At 47.1% G+C, this 13,625-nt stretch overlaps 1 protein-coding gene across 4 annotated transcripts in view; it reads left to right on the plus strand.

The window, feature by feature from the left end:
- The window catches only part of STK11IP (serine/threonine kinase 11 interacting protein), a 29,977-nt gene extending 17,929 nt beyond the window's left edge, over positions 1–12,048 (plus strand). For all 4 annotated transcript variants that reach the window (XM_079947120.1, XM_079947121.1, XM_079947122.1 and 1 more), the window contains exons 15-25: positions 2,322–2,512; positions 5,303–5,413; positions 6,049–6,214; positions 6,952–7,383; positions 8,742–8,854; positions 8,998–9,095; positions 9,520–9,698; positions 10,156–10,240; positions 10,432–10,517; positions 10,624–10,853; positions 11,161–12,048. In XM_079947120.1, coding sequence (XP_079803246.1) covers positions 2,322–2,512; positions 5,303–5,413; positions 6,049–6,214; positions 6,952–7,383; positions 8,742–8,854; positions 8,998–9,095; positions 9,520–9,698; positions 10,156–10,240; positions 10,432–10,517; positions 10,624–10,853; positions 11,161–11,301 — 1,832 coding nt within the window. In that variant the 3' untranslated portion in view covers positions 11,302–12,048. The remainder of the gene's footprint in view (positions 1–2,321; positions 2,513–5,302; positions 5,414–6,048; positions 6,215–6,951; positions 7,384–8,741; positions 8,855–8,997; positions 9,096–9,519; positions 9,699–10,155; positions 10,241–10,431; positions 10,518–10,623; positions 10,854–11,160) is intronic.
- The last annotated feature ends 1,577 nt before the right edge of the window (positions 12,049–13,625 follow it).

Below are 13,625 nucleotides of genomic sequence, written 5' to 3' on the forward strand. Positions count from 1 at the left end.
GAGCCCGGACAGCCCCGTGGTTTTCCACGGATCTGAGGGCAATGAAACAATCGTTGAGACGGCTAGAGCGTCAGTGGCGGATAACTCATTCCGAATCTGACCGGACACAGGTTAGAGCTCAACGTCGAGCCTACCAAGTGGCGATAGCGACGGCGAAGAAGAATTTCTTCACCGCCTCTATTGCATCTGCAGAAAACAGCAGCAGGAGACTTTTTCAGGTGGTTCACAATTTAGCGGAACCACCTGCAACATACGGGCCACATGTTCTCCTGCAATGATTTTGCAAAGTTTTTTGCAGATAAAATCGCTCAGATTCGGGAAGAAGTAGACTCCACTATGGGAGCAGGGCCGGGGTGGGAGAGTGCTAGAGTCCTGTCTAGTCAAGTTGCGTGGGATCAATTCCAATGTTACCTCCAAGGATGTGGACAGGCTGCTTGGATGAGTGAAGCCAACCACCTGTCTCCTGGATCCTTGCCCATCCTGGCTTATAAAAGCTAGCCAGGAAGGACTGGGCGATGGGCTTCGTGGGGTGGTGAATGCTTCCCTCCGTGAGGGAGCCTTCCCAGACCCGCTGAAAGAGGCGGTTATTAAAAAACCATCTTTAGATGCGGCCACGATGGCCAACTATCGCCCAGTCTCAAATCTTCCATTCTTGGGCAAGGTGATTGAGCAAGTGGTTGCTGAACAACTCCAGGCACGCCTGGAAGAAGCGGACCATTTGGATTCAGGCCTAATCATGGGACTGAAACTGCCTTGGTCGCACTGGTTGATGATCTCCGGCGGGCTAGGGACAAAGGTGAGAGGTGTTTCCTAGTTCTGCTGGATCTCTCAGCGGCGTTTGGTACCATCGACCATAACATCCTTCTGGACCGTCTTGAGGGGCTGGAAGCTGGGGGCACTGTCATACAGTGGTTCCGCTCCTTCCTCCTGGGCCGTGTTCAGAAAGTGGTGGTGGGGGAATGAGTGTTCAGACCCCTGGGCTCTCACTTGTGGGGTGCCTCAGGGTTCTGTCCTCTCCCCCATGCTTTTCAACATTTATATGCACCTGCTGGGAGAGATCATCAGGAGGTTTGGGCTGGGTGTTCATCAGTATGCAGATGATACCCAGCTCTACCTCTCTTTTAAATCAGAACCAGTGAAGGCGGTGAAGGTCCTGTGTGAGTGTCTGGAGGCGGTTGGAGGATGGATGGCGGCTAACAGATTGAGGTTGAATCCTGACAAGACAGAAGTACTGTTTTTGGGGGACAGGAGGCGGGCAGATGTGGAGGATTCCCTGGTCCTGAATGGGGTAACTGTGCCCCTAAAGGACCAGGTGCGCAGCCTGGGGGGTCATTTTGGACTCACAGCTGTCCATGGAGGCACAGGTCAAATCTGTGTCCAGGGCAGCTGTTTACCAGCTCCATCTGGTACGTAGGCTGAGACCCTATCTGCCTGCGGACTGTCTCGCCAGAGTGGTGCATGCTCTGGTTATCTCCCGCTTGGACTACTGCAATGCGCTCTACGTGGGGCTACCTTTGAAGGTGACTCGGAAACTACAACTAATCCAGAATGCGGCAGCTAGACTGGTGACTGGGGGCGGCCGCCGAGACCATATAACACCGGTCTTGAAAGACCTACATTGGCTCCCAGTATGTTTCCGAGCACAATTCAAAGTGTTGGTGCTGACCTTTAAAGCCCTAAACGGCCTCGGTCCAGTATACCTGAAGGAGCGTCTCCACCCCCATTGTTCTGCCCAGACGCTGAGGTCCAGCGCCGAGGGCCTTCTGGTAGTTCCCTCATTGCGAGAAGCAAAGCTACAGGGAACCAGGCAGAGGGCCTTCTCGGTAGTGGCGCCCGCCCTGTGGAACGCCCTTCCAGCAGATGTCAAAGCGATAAACAACTACCTGATATTCAGAAGACATCTTAAGGCAGCCCTGTTCAGGGAAGTTTTTAACGTGTGATATTTTAGTGTATTTTTGGTTTCTATGGAAGCTGCCCAGAGTGGCTGGGGAGGCCCAGCCAGATGGGCGGGGTATAAATAATAAATTATTATTATATTATTATAGGTATATGATGTCCAAGTTCCAGCCCTAGGGCAGACTGCATTATGTGACAAGATTCTTCCAAGAAAATTACTTTGCTTGCATCATGTGGTGCCCTTAATTTCATACCTGCTTTAGTTAAAGCATTGCCATAACTTGTCTCTTGCTTTCAGAGGGCTTTGCAACCCTGCAGTTTCCATAGGCAGTCTTTGAATATGTGGGGATTTGCAGACTTTCATTGTTGCTGGGACTCTGGATGCTGAAAGAGGTAGGGACTAATGTTCTCATTTATCTTGGCAGTGGAGCTCTATCAGCCTGTGCTGGTAAGCCAGATAGAAGAAGATTGTGACCCAGAACCAGACTGGATCTTTTTGCGGATCACTTCCCGACACATAATGGAGGTGGAGCTGAGAAAAGGCAAGGTTTTGCGCAAGCTGGAGCTGAAAAGCCTTCGGAAAATAGAAACCTCAGAGATGCAGTGGAGAAGGATGGTGAGTTCCAGTTGCTTTGGTGGGGGACAGGGTTTCCAGTAAACTGACCACCATGAACTCCAGTATAGCATTGTCTAATGATTGTGTGTGAGTATTGGCTGGCTCTTTCCAATGAGCTTTCCTTCAGGCAGTGCACAGGTATATTAGATTATTTCGGGTGTGACATACCGTGTAGATCAGGCTGGGCAGATCTACCAAGCTAGTGAGAATTCTTGTCAATAGGAAACTTAGTACAGTACATTATTTTCTTTTCCTGAAACAGAGTTGCTTACTCTTGTCCATACTTTCTGCTTCAAATCCACTTCTTTTTTCCACTACTACTACTGCTACTATAAAGCACATGATCACATTACAGCTGGGTGAGTGGTAGCTGGTGCTGGCACCATTTTGCACAGTTTCTGCATTTATGGCTGCAGGAATTTGAAAGCCCCAGACAAAACCAGTCCTTCCTCTCACTTGCTGCTGGCCTTGGGTTCAGCTTTCTTCTTATTTCCCAACAACTTATTATTTCCCAACAACGACAGTGTCAGCCTTGTTTTTAAGCATCTAAGGTTTTGTGGTAGCTTGAGCCTGCTTGGTTGCCTTCAGATGATACAGAAATCGGAGCACCAGTACCTGGTAGTGCATGTAGAGGGAGCACCTCAACAGTACGTGGAGGAGAAAGTTCTCTTCTGCCCAATATTTAGCTAAACTCACTCAGAGGAGTATTGGCCGAAGTATTGGGAAATATTAGAAAAAGATGGAGATAATTGGAAATTGCAGAGTCAGGAGAAAATGAAAGACAAAGTGTGAGATTGGCTACACTACGCTCAGATTAAAGAAGTTTTTAAACTTGATAAAAAGTTAGGATTCCAGGTGGAAAAATTGAAGCTAGAAACGGAACTGTTAGAGCCTAAGACTAAGCTACTTTCAAAAATGTATAACTTGCTGTTGAAGTGGAATACACAAGATGAAACGGTTAAATCGGCTATGATAAAGTGGGCACAAGACATTGGATATAACATTATGTTTGAGGACTGGGAGAGGTTGTGGACTACTGGGCTGAATTTTACTGCATGTAATGCTTTGAAAGAAAATGTTATGAAAATGATATATAGATGGTACATGACCCCAGTCAAACTTGCAAAAATATACCACTTGTCTGATAACAAATGTTGGAAATGTAAAGAAAATGAAGGAACATTCTTTCACCTCTGGTGGACTTGCCCTAGAGTGAAGGCTTTCTGGGAAATGATATATAATGAGCTGAAAAAGGTATTTAAGTATACCTTCCCTAAGAAACGAGAGGCCTTCCTTTTGGGTATTGTCGGCCAGAACGTGTTAAAGAAGGACCAAACATTTTTTATGTACGCAACAACAGCAGCAAGGATACTTGTCGCTAGGCATTGGAAAACTCAAGATCTACCCACACTGGAACAATGGCAGATGCAACTGATAGACTATATGGAACTGGCTGAGATGACTGGCAGAATCCGAGACCTGGGAGAAGAGACGGTGGAAGAAGACTGGAAGAAATTCAAGATTTATCTACAAAAATATTGTAAATTGTATGAATGTTAAGAAGGATGCGAGAGTATAAACAACTTGGCACCATTAAGCTAGATGAAGTGAATTACGAAGATAAGCTAAACTTAAGAAAGGATAAAAAAATTTGGAAGTTGTAGGTTATATTTAAATTCTTTAAGATTCGAATAAAGGATAGTTAAAATCAGAGATATAACATTGGAAAAGTAGATAATAAGAATAGAAATAAGGGGATAAATTTGCTGGAAAAAAATTTATAAACAGGAACGCAGGAGCGGGAGATGTGAGGGAGTCCAAAGAAGTGAAGAGAACTTTGTCAAAAGATGTTATATTGTATTGTTTATTGGCATTGTAATTTTAAACAAAACTGTTAATAAAAATTATTAAAAAAAAAAAAAAAACTCACTCAGAGGAGAAAACCACCCTATTCACAGCAGCATTGCACTGGGATATAAATATCCAGGAGAGCCTTGTGGTGGGCTCTATCCATGACTCCCACCCCACTGTGTATTTGGGGTCTGCTCTGTCAGTTTCTTCAAAGGAGGCATTCTGGGGTATAGTGGGTTCCCTATATTCACTTCACTACAGCTGTTTTACATTCCATGATTGGTTTCAGCCATGCAAGCATAGTCTGACATTGGTTGCAGAATTCAGCGTCTTGATAAACCATCTGGATCAAACAAGTTGCTAGTCATTGTAGGTGTGAAGATGAGCTTGGAAATATGTGGGCGATGTTTGCTGAAATCTCAGAACATAAGAACAGCCTGCTGGATCAGGCCCATGGCCCATGTAGTTCAGCGTCCTGTTCTCACAGTGACCAACCAGAGGCCTGTGGGAAACTAGTGAGCAGAACAGGAGCATAAGAACACTCTCCTCTCCTGTGGTTTCCAGCAACTGGTATTTGGAAGCATTTCTGCCTCCCAACTGTGGAGGTACATCATAGTCATGGCTAGTAGCAGCAGGTGAGCCGTTCAGTGTCCTCTGTAGCTCTTCCTTGTCTCCCCCCCACCCACCCAATAGCTAACAGAACGGGGGGATGCAAATTATTGGGTTATCTTGCCAGAGAGGTTTTTGAGGAACTCCTAATGCAGAGACACACAACCTGTGCTAGATCAGCAAGTGGCTGCAGTTGCCGGTTGGTCCAAGTTAAAGGGGCTGGGCAAAGCAGTCTCCATTGCAGTGTGCCTGTGAAGAGAGTGCGAGCAGGGCAGGTTTCTTTTCATTGGGGAAGCTTGTTCCAACCAGAAACCTATCTCTTCCTGGCAGGACCTGGAGCGGGTGTTTCCTGTTCTCACACTGCACTTCAGCTACATCCGCAAGGACCGCCGGAAGCGCCGATACGTGGTGTTGGATGACCACCCTGAGCGGTGTGTGCAGGTAGGTGAGGAGGTGCTTGGTACACAGCTCAGATTGGAGTGGAAGGGGAGATTGCCCCTGCAGAACCTTAGCTTCCCAAATTTAGAGGGGGGATGTTGTCTCAGAGGTGGGGCCAGCTTGACTCTTAAGGACACAAGAGCAGCCCTGTCTGAACAAGTCAATGGTCCCATCTAGTCTACCATTCTGTTTCCCTCAGTCGCCACCAGATGAGTGTGGGAAACCCAAATGCAAGGTATGGAAGTTGATGATCATTTCCTGCTCCCCAGGTACTGGCATTCCGTGACATACGGCTTCCAAACCTTGAGTTTCAAAATGCCAAGATTAATATGCACTTGAGTTGGACAAATTCAGGGACGAAAGGTCTAATCCCCTTTTAAAGTCATCTGAGCCACCGCATCTTGTGGCAACAAATTCTATAAATTTTGCATTTCACCTTATCTGTCCTAAATCAGCTGCTAGTCAGCTTGGAGAGATGCGCAGTGCTTCCTCCAGTGTTTTCGGCCTCCCACCCTCTCTGCCCAAGGCTAAGAAAGGTGCTAGTTGTGATATTCACTCTGTTGTAAAGGGAGGCAGTGGTATCTCAGCTGCCCTCGCATTCATCTGCAGCTGCCCTTTTCTTGCTTTTCTTTTTAAAGGACTTGCTCCAGGTGCTGGGACCCACCCTGGAGGAAAACCAGAAGAAGGCCGAGGGAAGTTCAAAGCTCCAGTGTCTAAAATGCAAACAGGAATTTGTTGGATTCTTGTCACTTGGACGGCAGAATCCAGGCTCCACTATAGACGTTTCAGCTTTCTCTGAACAAGGTATGGGATGAACAGGGTATATTCCTATTTGCAAAATGGGGGTCATACCTACTGGGTTGTGCTAAAGCCCTTTAAGTTCAAAGCACTCATTGGAATGTGAAAACACTGTGGTTGACCACTTACAATCTGATTTGTTCTCCCTTGAAGAAGAGAGATCTAAAATGGATTAGTAGGCTGAGCTCTCTTTGGGACTTAGTCGTGAACCTGTGTCTAGGGGATTTGGAGCCTTTGAATGAGTAAATTGGCTACTGCAGCTACTTTGCCTTCTTCCTAGATGTGTTTAGTCCTCTGCTACATCTGCATGTTTCTATGGTAGGACTTTTGCTGCCCAGCTGTTAAATTTCTCTATAATGCTATGAATTATATTGATTTTTTTTTCCTAGTTAGCTTTCCATCTTTGTGAGAGTGTTGTGTTATTTAACCATAAGTCATTGTCTTAGCTATTTGGATGAATTCCTTTGGGGTGGGGGAATGCATTGACAAAGTATTCAACTTTTGCTTTTCTTACATTTTTCAAGGTTGATTATGAGAGATGAATACAGTGCTTTGCAGCATAATTAGCCAGCGAGACCAGAGCATCAAGGGATGCACATGGAAACTCCCTTAAGGAGAAGGCAGGACGGCAAGGGACTAACATGTTAGACTTCAGGTCCCTGAGAGTAGAGCCTGGTGCTTGTTGCAACTAGGACTGCGGCTGCCAGACCAGGTTTTGCTATGTTCCTCTTCTTCCCCTTCAGGCGCCACTGCTCTCAGTGAGCCCACCATCTGCCCCAGCTGCTCCAGCGACCATGTGGTCATCTTGCCCTGCGAGGGGCGTTCCAGCACTCCATTGCTTCCTGGGGAAAGCCAGCAGGAGGCCGAGTCGGGAAAGTTCTACACTGGCGAAGAGACTACCTCTGAAACGGGAACCGGCTCCAGTCCCCGGATCCAAGAGCTGAGCAGTGACCAAGGCAGTGCTGCCCATTCCAGCTCCCGCAGTTCGGAAGGGGCGGACGGCAGTGGCAGCAAGAGTGGCTTGAGCTCCAGGGGCCGCTACTCCTTCCTCAGCCAAACGGATACCAATGGCGGGGGCCTGTTGGGGAGCTATCAGTATGGCCCTTCCCGTGGGCCCACCCCTCCCCAGCTCTCCCTGAGCATGGAGCAGGAGGAACACTGGAATCTGAGTCCCCGTGAGTGCTGGCAACCTGGTAGGGGTGGGTCTGCTAAGTCAAGGGGAGCACTGAATTCTGCACAGTTAGAGGGGGTAGAGGTATACTAAAAGAAATGCCATCCTCTGCCCCAAGACTCAGTATTAACCTTAGTTAATATCTTTGAAACTGCCACTGCCCAGGCTGGTATTCCTATAAATAGAATTGTTGTTTTTTTCCTGCAGAAATGAAGCAGGAGCTCCATCTGCTGATTGTTAAGAGCACTATGTGGCTATTTATTTGAATTGTTTCGTTTTCAGCTGCAATTTTGAATGCAGCCAAGAGGAGGTGACTTGCTAATGTCTGTGCAAATGTCTGCTAAAGGTTTGGTGGTGGCTGCATTTGGATTGGTAGTGCCAAAGTAAGGTGACAGCAGACAGATTGCTTTAATTCAGGCCTGCCTAAGTGGAGTGGCTGGGGATGGAGCTCTTTGGGGGGGGGTGTTACCAACAACCTCCATTGTTGCCAGCTTACTCCCATCTCTGTGTAGGAGCATCTGTGACCCTGAAGTTACCTATCATAGAGTTGGAAGGGGTGCCTAGGGTCATCTAGTCCAACCCCCTGCAATGCAGGAATATTAACTAAAGCATCCTTGACAGAGGGCCATCCAACCTCTGCTTATAAACCTCCAAGGAAGGAGAGTTGACCACCTCTCATAGCAGTCTGATCCACTGTTCTTCCTGATGTTTAGTTAGAATCTCCTTTCTTGTAATTTGAATCCATCCCCTCCAGTGCTGGAGAAAACAAGCTTGTTCCATCTTCCATGTGACAGCCCATTCGATATTTGGATATCATATCTCAGTATGGCCAATGGTCAGAGGTTGTGCTCCCAACAGCACAGGTTTCCCACCCTGGTTCTAATCTGTGCCTTTTCCCTACTTCAACTGTAGAAGAGCCATGAGAGGCTTTCTATTAGAGCTGGGTTTCATAGACCATAATATTATCTGGGTGAGTGGACATATATTCTGGGAAAGCTACATGGCACAGAAGGGGAATTCTGCATAGATCTGGTACTGGGAAGCCCATTAGCAACCTTCGGAATGTGGTCCACATTTCCATTGATCTATGTAGCTTGGGACCTAGTCAGATGATAAGCATACTCTAGCAGAGGGAGGCTTGCCTTCAAAAGAGATGGGCCTAACAATCTCTGTTTTGATGGATTCTAAACTCTGTGACCAATTCAGGTATGACCTTGTAACTGAAATAAACCCAGTCTGGATGCAGCAATAGCTCTAGTTTGATACAGGCACCAATGACTACCTGGTTGCAAAGTTAAAATGCTGCCGTTGACTGCACAACCCCACTTTTTTTTCTTTTTAAAAACTCTGTTGCCCCCTCAGCCACCCACAGTGTTATGGACATGCAGGACTTCTCCTCTGTGGATCATCGGCTCAAGCTTTATTTGGACATGGAGGTCTTTGACAGGGCAGAGGAGTTCAAATGCTTTCTGAAGGTAAGAAAGGCAGCTCTCCACAATACTGACCATTTAAGGTGGGTGGGAACACATCTGGATTTAACTTAGGCATTGACAGTCATGTAGGTTGGTGTTTTTTCCTGAGGCTCATAAGACCATGCCTTCTGCCATGTTTGTTCTAGGTGGCTGTTGTGAAGAATGGCCGACCTGGGGAATTCTTGGCCCTCCTTGTGGCTTCAGACACCCAGTTCCACATGCTGGAGATTACAGGACGGATTAGGTGAAAAGGGCTATTCTTGGAGCAGTTCTCATTTGTGTTCTGTTTCCTGTCTTGACATCCACTTGATATGGCTAGAGCAAAGAGAGCCTTCAGAATAAAGAAAGACCTCTATTAAAATCATATAACGCCTTCAACCCATGTTACCCGGCATTGTCTTCTACCCTAACTAGTAAGTGGGTGTTTGAGGTCCCAGGCAGAGGACTTCCTCCATCACCTGCTTCCTGAAAACATTTAGCCAGAGATTCCTGGGATATTCGTTCACACAAAACATGTGCTCCTCTCCTGAGCTCTGTGCTCCTGACTGAGAAAACTCTTATCCCTTCTGGGTGTTAGTCTCTGCCAAAAAAACAACCCTCCTTGAGCTTGCTGGGTAAGGTGGGCCCTACCTTGCATTGACTTGACACATTTGGTTCTTCTGCACCAGGGGACAGCCGTCTGCTTGGCTGAAGAAGGGGGACAGTCACTGCCTGTCTGACCTGTCCTGCCTCGAGGTGGGGCTGTGCCATCAAAGCTTGCATATGGAGTTTGCGAATCCCTGCGCCTCCTATAACCTGCTGCTTCGCAACCAGAGTCACTGCAGAAGATTTCTCCAGTGCCTGACATGTAAGAGGGTGTATGGGGCTGTGTGTGCATTTGTACAAGCTTCCCTGATCTTGTCTCTGTGCTGACAGGGAATAATAATGACCAGAATAATGGTGGCTTGTGTTACAATCCCAAACAAGTGCAGTTCTGCTAAGCCTGTTGACTAGAGGCTAATACAGTGTGGTACAATAGAATTCCTCTTATTTTTGGTTTGGCTTAACTGCCTTGTAGTCTTTGCTCAGATGGTCTTAGAGAGCCAACTCTAGCTACTTGACTCTTCCCTGCTTGCTGCTGTGTGAGCTTTGGTTTCCCACCCACCCATCCAAGCCCTATGTGAAGGAGGGCTCTCTTCACTGACGCAGCAAAATTTAGTCTTGAGAATTGGCCCTTGCTGGCTTAGACCTTTGCCCTGGAAATTTACCTTGAAACCACCCAAGTATCTCAGTTGCATCATAACTTCCCTCAATGTCCTCTCCAGATCTCAAAGAGGAATTGCCGGCCAAAATCAGGAGGAAAATCCCAGACGTTACTGTGGAGGAAATGAATCCACAGCATCCATTGTGGTAAGATGCCTATTCCCATTATACAGTGTAAGTGAGGTTTTAGCCTACAGGTGGTGCTGTCGTGACAAGGACACAAAGTGGGAAGTTGTAAGTTATTCAGGCAAGGAATAGTGGTTGGCTAGGATAGGAACAACAACGGAAAGTGAATTTGGTGGAGGACTTGCCTCAGTCATGTTGTGTCTGTGTTGTAGGCCATTGATTGAAAAGGACCTAGCAAAAGAAGCTGCACGTGGCTTGGCCAGACCCTTCTTCTACCTGTTGGCATACCTCATTCAAGGTATGGATGTGCTGTTCCTGGAGTCATTTTCAGCCTCAACAAGACCCTTGTGTGGCTTGATATAACTCTGTTGCATAAGCCGACTGTCCAACCTCTTTTTCCCCAGGGGCTTCTGCCTTTCCTGTGACTGTGCTCAGCACCCATAAAAATATCTTCCTGGTGGAAGAAGATCACCAGTGGCAAAACATCCCACCCTCTGCTGCCTCAGACACTGGCGCTGAGAAGCAGACAAAGAAGTGCTCCCGGCTGAAAGGGAGTGAACCAATCAGCAGCATCTGTGGTGTTATACTTTACCGTTTCTCCCCTTGTGACATGAAGCTGCAACTTTACGATGAGGTATAAGTCACAGCATCAGCACTTTTTCCCGGGATACTAAAATGCTTGTATGGAAGGGGGTAAATGCTTCCTTGGGAAAGGTGGGCATTATTGCAGGACTGCTCTCTTGCTCGTAGCTAAATCTACTGGTTCCTTGCACAAGCAGGTGACCATCTCTGGTCTGAGGAAGGAAGGGCAATTCTGCTTGGTCAGGAGGTGTAACTCAGACCTAGCAATACTTAGTACTGCTAGCTGAATTCAGTCCAGGGCCTTACTGCTGGGTATGCCCATTCCCTGATCATCTGAACTGCGCCTTCTTCCTCTGCAGGTCCTGAAGGTGGAGAGCACTTGGCATTTGCGAACAGAATGTCCAGACTTGCTGGCTGATCTGGTAGAATGGCTGCGTGTGCCCTGGGAAGAGATGTTCTCCATTGCTCTCCAGAAGACTGTTCTTGAGGTGTTGGACTGAATCAAAGAAGCTCTGACTAATATGTTTCTGTCCCTGACGGATTGGAAGGACAAGTTCTTTTTTTGAGCCACTTCCTAGAATGTGGTGCATGACACCATTTTGAACTTCGCGGCTGTTGCAAATCGCAGCGGCATCTGGGAACTGTAACCGGAAAGCTTGCATCTGCCTTCTGTTTTGACAGTACAGAATCCTGGCCATTTGCAAGACCTCTTGGTGGCTGTGTAGGTCACTTCCTGCAGGGCCAAGAGGTGAGCCAGCCGCAGTCTGACCACATATTACTTCCTGTTAGACTGGAAGAAGCTTCAGGGTGGCCCCAAAGCCAGGACTAAGCTTTCCACAGCAGTTCCATGTGCACTCGTCACTTTCTCTTGGGTAGCAGCTACTGGAGATCCTAACTCTCCTGGATTCTACACAAAACTGGACTGTTCTGATCCAGGTAGCGGCCTGGCACTCTCACTGCGGATCTTGGGAAATTGTCTGACCTTCTTTGCTTAGCTGTGTAGGCCTCACTTTCCAGACTGGCCAGGTGCATATGCTGCAAATCTGTCCCTGTGCTGGTCAAACATTCCTAAGGGTTGCCTTAGCTATGGGCACAAGGATATGCGAACTCTCTCCTACACTTTGTGGATGTGGAGATATTTGGGCACTCAGGGTATGACACACTGGAAGCTACTGTCTTCCCTGGGACAATTTTAACTGTGAAACTTTTATTTTTTGGTGTTTAATAATAAAATGATTTTTAACTTCTTTTGGTTCCCCCTTGCTGAGATGATGCAAATTCCTAACTGGCTTCGATTCTGCAAGTAGCTGATGCTGCTGTTCTTCTGAGAGTTGCCCTGCATAGGAAAATACTGAGTTTTAAGATGGGCTGTGGCATCACAGTCTAACGGGGGTTCTCAAACTTGGCTCTCCACTTTTGCTGGAATAAAAATCCCATCATCCCTGACCAGTGTTCAAAACTCCCAGCCTTTTAGGCACATTTTGCAACAGGGAATTTCATTAGTGTGAGCAGTTTGAGCTCTGGGTACAGTACTGTGCCTAAGATTTCAGATTAAAACTGCAGAGTGTAAAGAAAGGAGGACCTTAATCTGCTTCTCCACTTCCAGCTATTCTCTGAAGACTGGAGAAGAGACCCTCCCTCTTAAGAATATTAGGGGGATGGGCCAGGGAATGACTAGACCATGTTGAAAACGAAGATAATATTTTAGCTGCAATTCATTTATTTTCAGCTTTGTATTCTTGTTATAAAAAAGCGCATCTAGACATTCTGTTGTTGTACCCATAACCTAGGCTTAAGGTGCCATTTAGCTCCTAGCTTTCATAACTCAGTTTCTAACACTGTCCCTGACCACTGGTCCTGCTAGCTAGGGATGATGGGAGTTGTAGTCCAACAACAAGTGGAGACCCGAGTTTGAGAAACACTGGTCTAATAAAAGTGCTTCAGTTGCAGACTTCTGGGGAGTGCAGGGAGATTAAAGTGCAGGGTTTACACTTTTGCCTGGTACTCCAGTGACAACATACAGAGTGTTGTAGCAAGACTGGTGGTGATCTTTGTGTCCCCAGGAGACCTCAAGTAACTATTTTCATAGTCATTGATGAAACCTCCTTCTGCAGAGGCCTGTTAAGCTGTCAAGGCTTGCTGCCCCCTTCTTTGGGGGCTTCCCTTCTACTAGGTGGCTGAAATCTGAGGAAACGTGTAGGGGACACTGTGCTGAGCAGACCAGGGAAATTATGCAATCTCCACCCCCAGTTTCATCACCCCTTGTTCCTCTTTTTTCATGGTGGTTCTGTTCCTTTCCATGCATGCCAAGCTAGCTGAGAGCCTAGTTTCTTCCAGAATCAGTCCCGGGACATTCCTGGCAAGAGTGTGATCTGTTCTTCTTCCAGGGTGCCCTGGAGCACAGAAATGACTGGGGTATGTTGCATGACCAGTTAGCTGACCTGCGTTCCGGAGAACAAAGCGTGCCTTGATCAGCAGTCCTACACTAACAAGGGACTGAAGCAGAGGCAGTTATATCGCAATAATTGAGGTTTTTGTGGATTCTGTGACAGCACTGCAAAAAGGCCAGCAGCTAGGGAGGAGGCCTCTGTGGTGTGCATCTGTTTGGGGGACACACCCAGTGTCTTGAGAGCCAGAACCTCTTTTTATCTCTTTACCAAAAACAACAACACCACCTTACTAGGTTTAACAGAAGCGGGGGGCTAGGACCCTGCTTTTTACATCCTTTCACAATGGCCTTGCAAAGTAAGCCAGTGCCAATGCCAAAACTATCCAGTAATTGCTACCATGACACTTCCTGTTAAACCTTGACAACTCTGTGGAG

This window comes from Podarcis cretensis (assembly GCF_951804945.1).
Source record: "Podarcis cretensis genome assembly, chromosome: 1".
NCBI lineage: Eukaryota > Metazoa > Chordata > Lepidosauria > Squamata > Lacertidae > Podarcis > Podarcis cretensis.